Genomic DNA, 15,711 nt, shown 5'->3' on the forward strand with positions numbered 1-15,711 from the left:
AGTTTGCGTGCTGATTTTTAAAGGCGAAATTAACATTTCAAGGGACTGGGGCACACACCAACATCCTGCCCCGGCCTTTACCACGAGTCCCCACTGTGATGACTTGCACCCCGGGGTCCCCTAAACTCTCCGCCCCCGGGGGGCCCTAAACTTGAGAACGGGCGCACCCTCTCCCCCCCCCCCCGCCAACCGACCTGTCTTCGGAGTCCATGCGGCTGAGCGGCTCCCCATCGGAGGAGATCTCGAGGCTGCCCCTCCGGCCTGCCGACGAGGCGCTGCAGGTGCTGCTGCCGCCGCTCCCTCCTCCTCCTCCGCTCCCGGTGCTGTAACCTTCGTCTCCTCCGCTGGAGCTGCTGTTGCACCCGCCGCCGCCGCCGCCGCTCGGGCCTCCGCCTCCCGCCGCCGCTCCGGCCGCTGCCGGGCCTCCGCCTCCTCCGCTGCCCCCGGGCCCGTCGCCGCTGCCCGCGCTCCCTCCGCCTCCTGCTCCTCCTCCTCCTCCTCCCGGGCCGGCCTTGGCGTCGGCCTCGCTGCCTCCGGGGCTGAGCGAGCGGGTCTCGTCGCTGCAGCAGCCGCTGGAGGAGGAGGAGGAGGAGGACCCGGCGCTGCTGCCGGCCTCGGCCTCCTCGTCGTCGTCGTCTTCCTCGTCCTCCTCGTCGTCGCCCTCGTCCTCGTCGTCGCCGTCGCCCGCCTGGCTGGCGCTCTGAGGGCTCGGCTCCGACATGCTCTCCGCGCCTTCGCCGCCGCTCAGGAGGGGCTGAGGCGGCGGCAGCAGCAGCGGCGGCGGCGGCGGCGACGGCTCGGCCTCCATCTCGGCCGAAGGGGAGGCTTCGCTCTCGGCCTCCTCAGCGCCCGAGGAAGAGGGAGGAGGCGGCGGCACCCCCAGCGGGGGAGGCTCCGCCATGTCGCTCAGCTCGGCCGCCATGGCGCGTCGGGAGTCTCGGCGTCGCTCGGCCCTCCGCTCTCCTCTCGCGCCTACGCAGCCCGACGCTCGCTCCCTCGCTCGCTCGCTCGCTCACTGACGGACCAACTCACCGGCCAGATGCCGCGGCGGGCGAGGGGAGGGAGGAGGAGGAGGAGGAGGAGGAGGAAGGGAAGTGGGAGGAGCTTCCGCTGCGGCGGCGACGCCAGGCACGCGCGCGCCCCGCTCGCTACGGCAGCCGCCTGCGGACAAAAATGCGAAGCGGGCTCCGAGGACGCAACCGCAGGAGGACGGGGTGGGCGGGCCAAGGGATTGGCTGAGATGGAACGGGGGTGGGGGGGGGGCAGCCTGTGCTGGTGCCTCTCTTCAGAGTGAGGCTACGCAGGGAGCCAGGTTCAAATCCTTGCCTTTAATCCACGGGAAGCTGGATATGGGTATCTGTGTGAGCCCCAGCCTACCTCGCAAGGCAGTTGTTGCTTTTTTTCGTTTCATATATTACCGTATTTTTCGCTCTATAAGATGCACCAGACCACAAGACACACCTAGTTTTTGGAGAAGAAAACAAGAAAAAAAAATATTCTGAATCTCAGAAGCCAGAACAGCAAGAGGGATCACTGCGCAGTGAAAGCAGCAATCCCTCTTGCTGTTCTGGCTTCTGGGATAGCTGCACAGCCTGCATTCGCTCCATAAGACTCACACACATTTCCCCTTACTTTTTAGGAAGGAAAAAGTGAGTCTTATAGAGCAAAAAATACGGTATTTATTTATTTCATGCAATTTAATACCCGGCTCGGTTCTTTGTTTGTTTTAAAAAAACTACAGAGAGAGAGAGAGAGACCTGAAAGATCACGCTATAAAATGATAAATAAGTGCATATCTCTTTCATCTTGGTTGTAATGTACCATATTGGGTCGGGGAGGTTATTGTCTGTATGTTTCTTTGGTTGCGAGTAAAGCAACTAAGAAATGTAATAAATAATAATGGTAATGCTAAAATGGGGGGGAATTCATGGCCCTACTTAAAAACATACAAAAGTTAAAATACTAAGCTTAAGATCGCCTCGATTTTATTTTATTTTAATGCACTTTATTCTTGCAAATGTAACAGGGGTGGTGATGGGAAGAATCATCATAATCTGACATTTGCTATAAAAATAATGATATTCCAACCGTCTTCACTTGAGTTCCCTGGGAAGAGGGATTGGTTCTAGTTCTCTGAGAATTTCAGCTTTGGGATGGGATGTCTCCTAACAGGATGAATGCTCTAGACTGAATTTCTTGCAGAAAGCAGCAAGTTGGATTAGACAACCCATCTCACTCCTCCACAGGGCCAGCCCAAGCCATTTCCAACAGGTGGTTTTCCAGGCGCAGCTTGAAGACTTCCAGGGAGGGAAAGCCATCTGCACACACAGAGTCTGGTTAATTGTTGAACTGCCCTTACTGTAAAGAGGTTCTTCCTAATGTTCGGCTAAAATCTGCTCTGCTTTCACTCAAACCCATTAGATCTCATGCCCATTGGGACAGCAGAGGAAAAGTCTCACCCATTTGGGAGGGCGGCATCTATACATTTGAAGCAGCACCATGCCACTTTAAACAAAGAATCATAGGGACTGTAGTTGCTGGGACTTAGTAACGGGGTCAGTGCTGTTGCGCTGAGGGTTGTTCTTGTGGGCTTCCTCTAGGCATCTGCTTGGCCGTTGTGGCTGCAGGATCCTGAAGTACTGTGGTACCTCGGGTTACATACGCTTCAGGTTACATACGCTTCAGGTTACAGACTCTGCTAACCCAGAAATTGTGCTTCAGGTTAAGAACTTGGCTTCAGGTTGAGAACAGAAATTGTGCTCCAGTGGCGCGGCAGCAGCAGGAGGCCCCATTAGCTAAAAGTGGTGCTTCAGGTTAAGTACAGTTTCAGGTTAAGTACGGACCTCCAGAATGAATTAAGTACTTAACCCGAGGTACCACTGTAGAGGGCTTCCATGTGCCTTTGGCCTGACCCAGCCAACAGCACTCTTCCTAGGAAAGGGAGCAGCAGCTGGTGGAGAAGGAGGAGGTTAAGGAAGAAAGTGGAACCACAGGCAATTAATCATTAACATCCTGACAAGAAGAGATTTGGAATGGGAAGGTAACCTCCCTGGAAATACACTTCCATGGGTTTAACTGGAGGCGAGGGAGAAATCCTACTTTATTGCTCCCTCTCTCCCACATCCACCAGCAAAAGAGAACAACTGGGTCATCTTAAAACCGTTCTCAGCGAAAGTGAACCTAGCAAAAAGCTTCAAGCTGGGGAATCCGAGTAAGTGCTCGGCTTTCAAAAACACTTTTCCAGTTTTGAAAGGAAAGGAGCAAATATATGCAGCCCACGATGAAGTCATTCCCCAAAATGAGTTGACGTCGCAAACTGATCCCTTCTCCAGGATGGCAGAGACATCAGTGGCCCTAAAACCAACTGGCTACATTCATCTGAGGGGCTGATAGAAAGTGTGCAGCTGCTGTTCTAAAAGCTGGTTTGTGCGTTTCAATACAAACAAGCTAGAAACCGATACTTTGCTTGTACAAACTTCAAGCAACAGCAGCAGCAGCTGTGGAGCAGAACTAAGCCAGCACAATCTGATTTGAAATAGCTGAGAAGTATGGCCTTAGAACTATGAAATTTGAACACAGGAACATTAACATGAGCCAGGCCATTGGTCCATCCATCTAGCTCAGTATTGTCTACAACAGAGATGGGGGCGCCAGCTGCCCTCCAGAAGTTGCTGGACTACAACTCCCATCATCCCTCATGATTCACCATGCTGGCTGAGGCACTAACCTGTAGTAATACACATATAAATCTGTCACCTTGAGCCAATTACAACCTAACCTACCTCACAATATTGTTGTAAATAAAAAATGTGTGAGGGAAGGGATCATGTACAACACCTTCAACAGATAAATGGAATTGATTTTTTAGCTGTAAGCTGCCTTGAGACCCTATCAGGGAAAAAGGTGGGTAACAAACAACAGTCTTTACCCAGTTGCCTGGGAGTAAGCTCCATTGAATACAATGGGACTTAATGGTACTTGAGAGTGCACAATGTAAGGCTCCATCTACACTAAAGGAATAAGCACTCCACACATTTCCTAAGAAATGGCCGGCTGCTGAATCTAAAGTGGATTGGTGACCTTTTCCTTCAGAATTAGGAAGGGCTTCATATGCCAGCTTCACCATTTCCTCCATTTGGTGCAGGCATTTTATTTCCAGGACTCTTGTTTTTGCAGGACTCTTGTTTTTGCACTTACACACCCACTACTTGTAATTGTTCTCCAAGATGTGGAGGGGAGGGGGTGAAAAGGAGAACTGGAACATTCTGGGATCAACTCAGAAACTGGGATGAATTCTGTAATTCCGGGGTTGTCCCTGGAAAATCAGGACCCTTGGAGGGTATGTGTCAATAGGCAGTTCCAAAGTGCGAGTGCTGCAAGACCAGATCAATTTCTTACAAATGTGGAACAAGTATTACATGGCACATTAAAGGTAAAGGGACCCCTGACCATTAGGTCCAGTTGTGGCCGACTCTGGGGTTGCAGCGCTCATTTCGCTTTACTGGCCGAGGGAGCCGGCGTACAGCTTCCGGGTTATGTGGCCAGCATGACTGAGCCACTTCTGGCGAACCAGAGCAGCGCACGGAAACGCCATTTACCTTCCCGCCAGAGCAGTACCTATTTATCTACTTGCACTTTGACGTGCTTTCGAACTGCTAGGTTGGCAGGAGCAGGGACTGAACAACGGGAGCTCACCCTGTCATGGGGGTTCGAACTGCTGACCTTCTGATCGGCAAGTCCTAGGCTCTGTGGTTTAACCCACAGCGCCACCTGCGTTAGATAGTGCCAGTTCCATAGGTCGGAGTGGCTGCGTCGGCACATGTGGGGGCAAGGCGATCCTGCAAGTAAACTGGTCCCAAGTTGTTAAGGGCTTTATATACTGAGATTAAGACCTTGAAGCAGCACAGTTCTCTGAGCAGAGGCATTCTATGCTGAAAGGGTCTCAGGTAAATGGGACATATCCTGTCTAGACTGATACTAACGCCTACAAACAACTCTCTTTCCTGTCTCTTGCTGGTGCAACAAATAGGTCATTCTACACCATATCCGTGGAGCCTTCTAGAATATTCTGTGCTGCATGTGGTTCTGCAGCCATCACCCCCTACACGTTAATTGGATCCCGTACAGAGTCTCAGTGGTGTCAGGTTCCCCCCCCCCCAGCCTGTTGAAATTGGCCCTTGTCAGCAGCCTTGAACTCCCCATGACCTCCATCACAGAAGCTTCGCTCTGTCTACACAAATTACTGTGCAAAACTCATGACGGGTTTGGATTTTATTCAACACGTCGGCCAATGCAGCGGGAGTGCCCCAAGAGCTTAAACCTCGAATATCTGGGAGCTGTTAAGAACAGAACGAAATATTCTGGTAAAGGAGGGAAATGTGGAGTCTGCCTCAGTTACACTGCAACCTTAGCAGATGCACATGCAATCTAAGGGAAAGTTCGCAACCGCACAGCACAATAGTGTTTCTGTACAATCATGTTCAATAACACTAAAAAAATAGTGAATGCTAATAGCTGCTCTGCGTGAGGGAAGGAGGACAATTGTTAAGGATCTTCTTTCTGAGAAGAGAAAAGGGGGAAAGCCTCAGAGCACATTTTTGTATAACAATGCCAAGATATTTTACAGCACAATCACTAGACGTGCCTGCTCAGGAATAAGCGCCACTGATTTCAATGGGACTCACTCCCAGCTAAGCGTGTATAAGATTTCATTCTTATTATGCTTTGCTTTCAAAAATAGCAGCTATTCTTCTTTCCATAATTTTGCTCTGACATTGTAAAAGCAATCTTTTTAAAAGTCTTTTTACCGCAAATACTCTCTTCAGAATCAAGGGAATTGTTAGCAGGAGCTAAGCCAGGAAGAGTTGCAAAGTAATGAACTCTGAATTTTTCCAGCTGCTCTGCCCCATGCTCTGTCTTGGAGTCTTATTAAACTGGTCATGCTTTTAGGCAGCTGCTCAAGAGTCTGCAACTGTTTTTTTGGATGGGGATGCCAAGGTACATGCCTAGATGTTCTGCAGCAAGTCTCCACCACCCTGGCAGCTTTTGTCCAGGAGACAGATATTCATGCATGTTCATTCATACATGTATGCTCATATGTACATCACACTGAATTGCCCCAACATCCCTGCTGCCTTTCTACCTGAACAATGGCTATTCTCCTCCAGAAAGGTGCTGGCCTCCTTGGTCTGCTGCCTAACTCACTTGTTACCTTGATGCTCCATCTGTAGACCAGTGAGACTTCCTGATGTTCACAGGATATTTTATTCGTTTACTATGTTTGCTGTGCAAGTTCCTGGCATTTTGTGTAGCTGATACTTGTACAAAACGTTTGTATATAGCAATACGAATGAGGATGCTCTTCTTGGTTGTTAATTCTGCTTTAAAGAATGTAGAAAGAATAAGAATAAGAATAAGAATAAGAATAAGAATAAGAATAAGAATAAGAATAAGAATACAGTACCTCGGGTTACATACGCTTCAGGTTACAGACACTTCAGGTTACAGACTCCACTAACCCAGAAATAGTACCTCAGGTTAAGAACTTTGCTTCAGGATGAGAACAGAAATCGTGCTCCAGCAGCACAACAGCAGCAGCAGGCCCCATTAGCGAAAGTGGTGCTTCAGGTTAAGAACAGTTTCAAGTTAAGAATGGACCTCTGGAACGAATTAAATACTTAACCTGAGGTACCACTGTATTTATTATTTATACCCTGCCCATCTGGCTAGGTTTCCCCAGCCACTCTGGGCGGCTTCCAACAAAAGATTAAAAATACATTAAAACATCAGTCTTTAAAAAATTCCCTAAACAGGGCTGCTTTCAGATGTCTTCTAAACATCAGATAGTTGTTTATTTCCTTGACATCTGATGGGAGGGCGTTCCACAGGGCGGGTACCACTACCAAGAAGGCCCACTGCCTGGTTCCCTGTAACCTCGCTTTTCGCAGTGAGGGAACCGCCAGAAGGCCCTTGGCGCTGGACCTCAGTGTCCGGGTTGAATGATGGGGGTGGAGACGCTCCTTCAGTATTCTGTTGGTTATTTGTTGTTGATTTCTCTCATGCCTTTGCCCAGCTGCAAATGTTTCCCTTAGCTTATTTAATTTGCCTATGATTGTATTTTTTGCTTTGACATGAAAATGGCAGCTTAATTTTCCTTTGCCAATTCTGGGGTCTGTTCAACTTAGAAGACATGTCTTGTCTTTTATTGATACTGCCTTAAGGTCTGTGTGCCGGCCTTTACTTTTGAGCTTGAACCTTCATCTTGTTTTATGAGGCCTCAGCGTTCCTTGGGAAACAGAGTTCCTTAATTTAGCGTACAAAGGTCTGATCTGTGGTATTATTTGGAATCTGCTGTTTATTTCTGTATTTGGTGTTTTGCATATTTGCTGTTTATTTCAGATGCTTTAGAGCCATGTTGTAAACCGCTGGGAGTTTTGCTTATATATAAGCAGCACATAAATTGTCCCAGTAAATAGATATTCAAGTTGCATGATGTGAGAAACTAGTTGGACACTGAAAAGTGGGAGGAACCAGCTGGGGAACCCCCAAGGGAAGAAGGCTCAGGGCCTGGGGAGGGACAGCAATGAGTGGTCAGAGGGAGAAGAGGGGGCAGACTGGGGGGGGGGGAGGTATCGGAAGCTGAAGAGGTAACAGGGTTTAGTGAGCTGGGAGCGTCTGTGGCAGACAGAAGTCCAGAATCAAAGACAGAAGCTGAAGCAGGAGAGGAGGGAGGCCAAGAGGCAGAGATGAGTCAGATGAGGCAAGGGTGTCTTCCCCTCCTGCTGCAACAACCTCTCCTCCCCCCCTGGTTTCCCAGGACCAGGAGAGGTATGAAGTGGGAGGAGGAAAAGCAGGTGTAGTCTCAGATTGCTTAGGAAAGACCTGATCTATGAGCTGCCTTCCCTTGGGAGTTCCCCAGCTGCTGCCCCCCACCATTCCTATGTGTCCAGCCAGTCCATGACACTGGTCTTATTTCTCTGATGCTGTGTTTTGATGTGTTCAGACTCTTCTATCCCAGAATTACAAAGAGCATAGGGTAGAAAGAGAGAGAGAGAGAGAGAAGGAAGGAGTGAGGTTTCTTTACAGATTCTGATGATTCCTAGTTGCTAAAGTGAAATGCATAATCCTTTAGACTCAAAATGAGCTTGAGAATGAAAGACAAAATACTCCTCCTGTATGGCTGTCAGGATCTGGGCGGTGTGATAAATGGCTTAAGGTGTCTGAGGCAGGGTAAATTGCCCTAAAAATACCCTGTTAGTATGCTTCTTTCTGATAGCTGTTGGATGTTAAAAATAATAATAAATGGTGGCGGGAAAGTGGAGTTTGTCCTAAATCTCCTAGAAATGGCTTCTAAAAATGCATCTTCATTCTGCTGTCCAGAAAGAGGGAAGGGAAAGAGATTAACAGATATTTTCTAGTGGGAGCCTCAGATAATCAAAATTTTTGGATTAGTCACTGTGGGGAAGGGAGGAGTGAGGTTTTGTTGTTCATTTAATGGGTTAACATTTCCGGAAGGAATTTTATGTTATTTTAACTTTAAATTTACAAGGGACAAAAGACGGCAAAGATTTACTGTCAGTGAGGCAGCAGTCAATGGAAGTATTGTAGCTTGCTTGAACATGCCCAACTCTACCCTTTGCCGGAACAGACTGCAATCCTTATTGCAAAAGCTGGATTGTGGGGCTATTCCATAACACCTTTCTAGAAGTGTTTTCTCCACCTGAAGAGCTGCTCACCACATAAACACCACACATTTAAAACCACATGCCCTGTCCCAAGAATCCTGGGAACCATAGTTTACCCACCACAGAGCTACAATTCCCAGCACCCTTAACAAACTACAGCTCCCAGGATTATTTGAGGATAGTTGTGTGCTTTTAGTATATGGTGTGTTCGCAGCTGAAGAGCATAGCTGAAAAGTGAGGCACTTCCAAGTGTCCGGTTGATTAACCACCCCTCTAGATTTGTTTGTGGGTAGGTATACAGTGGTACCTCGGGCTAAGTATTTAATTCATTCTGGAGGTCCGTTCTTAACATGAAACTGTTCTTAACCTGAAGCACCACTTTAGCTAATGGGGCCTCCTGCTGCCGTTGCGCCGCAGGAGCACAATTTCTTTTCTCATCCTGAAGCAAAGTTCTTAACCCGAGGTAGTATTTCTGGGTTAGCATAGTCTGTAACCTGAAGCGTATGTAACCCGAGGTACCACTGTACTATTTAATTCATCCTGACTTGTTTGCGGGGAGGCTAGATGACACTGCATCAAAGCAAGCGTTACTTCACACTTTCCACTGCACTTCCCCACCACTTTTCTTGCCGATCTTTAGAGGAATCGGGTTTGTTACATGAGACCTCCCCAGTAAGTCACACAAAGGAAGTGGAGTTAACTCTTTATTAGAAAAAAACAGGATCTGCACAGGATTGTCAGGTGTAATGAGCATGGCAACTCCTCTTTGATAAGTTTTGCCCCTATGAAGCAGTTGTGGAGACTGAAGTTCCTCACCTCCCCACAGCTATCTAAGTCTCCTTCTATTCAGCTCCCCACCCCACCCCACCCAGCAATGAGAGACTGCGCCTGCATGGCTGTCTTTGCTCCTCTCACTTCATGCGTCTTCTGGCGCTCATGGCAGTAAGATTTGGCTGCTAAGTTCAGTTCCCTTCTGGGTGTGTATCTTGTTTGTTGCCTCAGCTAGGAACAGAGGAAGCTGCCTTAGCCCGAGACAGGCCATTGGTCCAACTAGCTCAGTACTGTCCACACTGACTGGTAGCAGCTCTCGGGGTTTCAGACTAGGGAGCTTTTCCCAGTCTTACCGTGAGATGGGAGCTTCTGCATGCGAGGCACACTGCTGAACTATGGCCCTGCCCCAATAGCAAAATGTCCTGGGCCAGCCCTATCTCAACAAAGTAAAGGTAAAGGGACCCCTGACCATTAGGTCCAGTTGTGGCCGATTCTGGGGTTGCGGCGCTCATCTTGCTTTATTGGCCGAGGGAGCCGGTGTACATGACTAAGCCGCTTCTGGCGAACCAGAGCAGCGCACGGAAACGCCATTTACCTTCCTGCCGGAGCGGTACCTATTTATCTACTTGCACTTTGTGCTTTCGAACTGCTAGGTTGGCAGGAGCAGGGATCGAGCAATGGGTGCTAACCCTGTCGCAGGGATTCGAACCACCGACCTTCTGATTGGCAAGTCCTAGGCTCTGTGGTTTAACCCACAGCGCCACCGGCGTCCCTATCTCAACAAACCTTGCCATAAAAAAACCTGGGCAGATACGTGTCCTCTAAAAAAAACCCCAGCCAAAATGTTCAAAAATGGGTCAAAGGAGCGCAGGAAGAAATCCCTTTTCCCGCTTTCCCAGCCCTTCTTCCAAAACGGTTATTTCTGAGCAGTGACAAAACACAACCTCTTTTGTCAGCTGCTTGCGTTCCTGGCTGACAGTCCTCTGGGTTCCATTGTGCCGCCTCCTCAGGCTGTTGTTGGAGCAGCTCCTGGGAGCCAATCTCCATTCCTATGCAAGGTGCCATCCTGTCAATCACCAGCTTTCATTTCTCAAACTCCTGGACAATAGCAAACAGCGGGAGGACAAAAAGCTGTTGGGGAGGGAGGAGGAGAAGGGGGGCGGAAGCCGAGTGCTGGAAGGAAGCAGCTGCAATTGCTGTTGAAAACCAACCTCCGTCCTTACGGCCCTTTCAGCTTCGATTTCTTCAACGGATCAACTCCTCTCCCCCTCACTTCCAAAACCCCAGCCGCCCCATCACTTCCCCACCTTTGGTTCTGGTGTTGCTAATCTCCCTGGTGTCCCAAGCTGGAAACGGGCCTCTCCTGTGCAACGGGCCACCAGCAGACCGTAACTTGCAAATAAAACTTACTGGAAAGCAACTTTCCAAGGACTGCCAAGGCAAGCCAGAGAATAATACGTATAAAAAGTCATGGGGTAGCAAATTTAGAGCAACGGAGGCTCTAAATCCAGCTCAGTTTCCTCCTAGCCTAAGGAGTGTGCACGCAGGGAATTAAACAAGCCTGGTTAGGTCCAGGAGCGGGGAATGAGGGACCTTCAACTTGTGCAAATGAAAGGCTAGGTTTTTGCATCTCTCAGAGAAGGCAGCTCTGCAGTGGCTGCCAGAGGTGGCAAAGTTTAATATGGCACAGTGCGGCAGCCTTCGCTTGCCCACTCGTCTCTGGCTCCAATGGGGGATTCCTTTCCAACCTAAAGTATCTTATACCCCACCCACAGTGCAATCCAATACGTGGCTACAGGAAGGTAAGACCCACTGAATTCAAGGGGGGGGGGCCTTACTCCCAGGTAAGTGGATAGAAGAGCACAGGCCCCTTATTTTCCTTTTTCCATACATGAAGCAGCATCCCGCTCCCCATAGCTGTCAACTTTTCCCTTTTCTTGCGAGGAATCCTATTCGGAATAAAGGAATTTCCCTTAAAAAAGGGAAACGTTGACAACTATGCCCCGCCCCCCGTGACTTCTGTAGACACATCTTTTTGCTCAGGATTTGCTTGCCCCCTAAGACCACACCTTTTTTTATTTAAGTCCCCATTAAGATGTTTTATGGTATGCCTTTATACATCTGTTTTACTGGCTTTATCCATTTTAAAAAGGACACCATTTATAGTTCTCATGTTGTACACAGGGTTTTCCCCCTCCCTCCAGTTGCAGCTCAGGTCTGGCACCTCTCAGGTGGGCTCCATTGCCATTCGAAGAGAACAAGGGAGAAGTTCATGGTGAGCTCCAGCACCTCTTTTTCTATAAAAATGGCACTGGTTGTACACCAGTTTAAGAAAATTAAGGGAAAGGGACCCCTGACCATTAGGTCCAGTCATGGCCAACTTTGGGGTTGCGGCGCTCATCTTGCTTTATTGGCCAAGGGAGCTGGCGTACAGCTTCCGGGTCATGTGGCCAGCATGACTAAGCCGCTTCTGGCAAACCAGAGCAGTGCATGGAAACGCCGTTTACCTTCCTGCCAGAATGGTACCTATTTATCTACTTGCACTTTGACGTGCTTTCAAACTGCTAGGTTGGCAGGAGCAGGGACCAAGCAACGGGAGCTCACCCCGTTGCGGGAATTCGAACCGCCGACCTTCTGATCGGCAAGCCCTAGGCTCTGTGGTTTAACCCACAGCCTTAAATAAGAAACACTGTGTGCTTGGTTTGTCTTCTTTTCCGAATACTTTTAAAACAAGGTGGTCTCAATATCTTGTGAAACAGGCTTTGCAGGAGAAATGCTTCCTACATCTACTGTTTATATAGTGCCACCAAGCAGTGCTAGCTGTTGATTGACAGAAAACACCCAGATCTTGCTGGAGAATTGAGTAGGGACGTTGTGGCCTTCCAGACATTGCGGAATTTCATCTCCCATCAGCCCCAGCCAGCAAGGCCAGTGGTCAGGGATGATGGGAGCTGTAGTCTATCATCACCACCCAGAGGGCCACAGGTTCTGTTATGGATTGGTTGGACCACATGGAATGGAGGGAGGAACCTGCTGAGGAGCCTTAGAGAGATGATTACAGACTGGTTTCAGTATTATCAAGTGTTTGAGAAATTTAAATTAGATTAAAAAGGGGGCCTTTCCAGCAAAATCTCCAGATTGGAATCTGAGGTATTAAATTCAAAATGCAAAACTCTCTCCAAGGCATACAGACTTCTCCTTGACTGGGAGTGTTAACAAGATTTTGGATACGTCATATCATTGTCCCAATGGGAAAATCTCTGGAAGAACAATTGGAAATTTACTACCTGTTATGCCATCAGGGAGAATTTCCTTAAAATGCAACACCGATGGTACCTAACTCCTCAGAAACTAGCCCCCCAAAAAGATGTTAATAATCTCCTTTAACTTCAAACCAGAGGCATACTTATTGGGTATTACTGATACAGACCTTTCTAATAAATTTAAGGATATTTTTCTTTATGCAACGGTGGCAGTGAGGGTTCTTATAGCCACAATGTGGAAAAATGAAAAAGTTCCCTCAAGACAAGAGTGGGTCCAAAAAATGATTGACTATGCTGAATTAGCCTATCTGAAAAATTAAAGAACAAACCAAGGAAATAATATATTTCAAAATGGGAAGCATTTAAAATATACCTGAAAATTAATAATACTGACTTAAAATCCGTAGTGGGATTTGAGTAATACCAGCAATATTGTTCACTAGTTATATGATATAACATATTCTGAAGTGATTTGAGATAATAGCAATAACAAGTATTGACAGCAAAGAATGGTAATTTGATTTATGGAGTAGATGGGAAGTCGGACTTAAAAGGAAGAGACCATTACAGCTTATGGATTATGAAATTTATATTAATTCTTTATGTAAGGTGTGACTGATGATATTCTTATTATGATGTAATTTGTCTTTTGTTGTTATGTGTTGAGCAAATAAAATAAAGAATTATTAAAAAAAGGAATGAGGTTTCTTTCTTTCTTTTTATTAAGAGGCCTTGCATGTGTGAGGGATATGAAAAGAGCACGTTCACCAGCCTTCTCAGAACAATGGCTCCAGATGGAAGATGTAATTGATTTTGAAGAGCATGAACATCTGTAGAGCATGTGTCCCACTATCCCAATGGGTCGCTCATTTGGAAAAGAAAACCCCCTTCTCCTTGTGTATATGGTGTGCAGAAACCAAGGAAACAGTTAGTCACTTCCTTACAGTAAGGACAATCCTGCACTTGCATGCACAGAGGGGCACAGAGTAAGTGCTTTCTTACTCTCCAAAGCCTGGCTTGACTGTCGATAGGTATGTTCAAGAACACTCAAAAGGAAAGGGATTTCAAGCGGGTGAAATAAGCGGAGGGGACAGCTTCTGTGCAGAAGCAACAAGCCAGCAATTTTTCACTGTAAATTGTTTTTGAGAGCATCAGCATGGGACTTTTAAGAATGCTTACAGAAACAGAGACGGTCGCAAACCATGCTGAACCCAAGGCAGCAGTTTTGCAAGAAAAGGCCACAGTTCATTCCAGTGAAGTGGCTTTTCTCGGGATTAACTGATGACCGATATCAAGGTGAACTACCAAGGGATCAGCAGAACCTCATTTAAATTGGCTAAGTGAAATCAATTGCACCCTGCTCTTGGAATTCATTAACTACAAATGCAACCTGCAACAAAATGTTGCCGTGTGGAGTGCTCCCTGTTTGGGATGCAAGATACACCTCCGCCTCACTGTGTGCATCTATTTTGCTTCTAGGCAGTCTTCCCTGCCACTCAAATTATTAGTTTGCATGATACCTCTCCATGCCCGGTGCCTTTATGGGCACAGAAGCAATGGCACTCAGAACCTGGAAATAGAGGGGACGGTCATCATTCTTCACTTCTTCATTTGGATGACTGAGTGATGCATTGTCTATTACTTACCATTTTTCCATTGGAGGAGTTGGCCAGAGGACTGCAGCCAAGAGTGGAAGTCATGAACTACAGAGCCTCCCATTCAACCCTTTCCAGCTATGATTGCATGATCTCGGACAAGTTGTGATTTCTCATCCACAGCCCTCCAAGCCTCTGAAATACAGTGGTACCTCGGGTTAAGAACTTAATTCATTCTGGAGGTCCGTTCTTAACCTGAAGCTGTTCTTAACCTGAAGCACCACTTTAGCTAATGGGGCCTCCACTGCCGCTGCGCCGCCACCGCACGATTTCTGTTCTCATCCTGAAGTTCTTAACCAGAGGAACTATTTCTGGGTTAGCGGAGTCTGTAACCTATGGTTACCAGATTTTTTTCAATGAATCTGGAGACTTTTTTTAAAAAAAAAGTTGAGTAGCAACAAGGAGTCAGTAGTGAGGATGGTGAGGCAAAACACCCTGGGCCCAAGCACATATGCATATTGTATAAAGGTGCAAAGCTCTTCTTTCGCACCCTGTGAAACATAAATGCCCAGAGTTTTTAAAAAACTGAGCAATGCTGGGGGGGGGGGCGGGCTCAGGAGTCACAGTTGCCCAGTTTTTAAAAACCTCTGCACATTTTTGTTTCACAGGGTGCGAAAGAAGGGCTTTGCACCTTGCCCAGCAGAGAAGCCATGTGCCTTGCACCCCTCCTGGGCAATGGTGTGCCGCATGCTTGTGACTCCCAAGCCTTCCCTGATCTCCTGCCCTCTTCCCCCTTTGTTTTGACAGATTGGGGGAGGCTCAGGAATCGCAGGCGGGCAGCATCTGAGCTGTAAGATCTCCACAGCACTGTTCTCTATCTCTCTACTTTTGTATCAAGATCTTTCTGTGCTCATGGCCTTTTCTCTTCAAGCCTCACCACCCTCAGTGTTGCGCACAAGACACATCGTTTGGGGACTTCCGGCGAGGAAAAATGGCAGGTGCCACAGCAGTGAGCAGCTCCTGAAGCCAGCCAGAGCCAACTGCACTACCAGGCTGGCCCTGGGCTGCTGAGGCTGCTGCTGCCACGTTTCCCAGGGACAGATTGTAAATCTGGGGACATTCCAGGGACGGAATTTGTCCAGGGACAGATTTGCAAATCCGGGGAGTGTCCCTAGGAACCAGAACCCTACTATAACCTGAAGCGTCTGTAACCCAAGGTACCTCTGTATGGGAATAGGATTGACCTGCCTTACCGGGTGGCTGTTAAAATGTTGCTTCAGATAATAAGTGAAGCACTTTGGATGACATAGTATTACTAGCCACCAGAGACTACATTATTTGTTTATAAGCACATACCTAAAATTACTATACAAAAATAGAAATGGAGGGGTCCTGCCT

General features: G+C 47.8%; 1 protein-coding gene and 1 long non-coding RNA gene across 4 annotated transcripts in view; one reads left to right on the forward strand and one right to left on the reverse strand.

Annotated features, from left to right (window-relative positions):
* The window catches only part of AEBP2 (AE binding protein 2), a 34,120-nt gene extending 33,028 nt beyond the window's left edge, over positions 1-1,092 (reverse strand). Inside the window, exon 1 of one of the 3 annotated variants that reach the window (XM_079992710.1) lies at positions 195-1,086. In XM_079992710.1, coding sequence (XP_079848836.1) covers positions 195-922 — 728 coding nt within the window. In that variant the 5' untranslated portion in view covers positions 923-1,086. Of the gene's footprint in view, positions 1-194 lie in introns of all 3 variants that reach the window. The other 2 variants (XM_079992711.1, XM_079992712.1) reach the window with 2 other exon arrangements.
* The window catches only part of LOC307225407, a 503,606-nt gene that overhangs the window by 267,089 nt on the left and 220,806 nt on the right, over positions 1-15,711 (forward strand). The window lies entirely within an intron of this gene.

This window comes from Podarcis cretensis (genome assembly GCF_951804945.1).
Source record: "Podarcis cretensis genome assembly, chromosome: 10".
NCBI classification, from domain to species: Eukaryota; Metazoa; Chordata; class Lepidosauria; order Squamata; family Lacertidae; genus Podarcis; species Podarcis cretensis.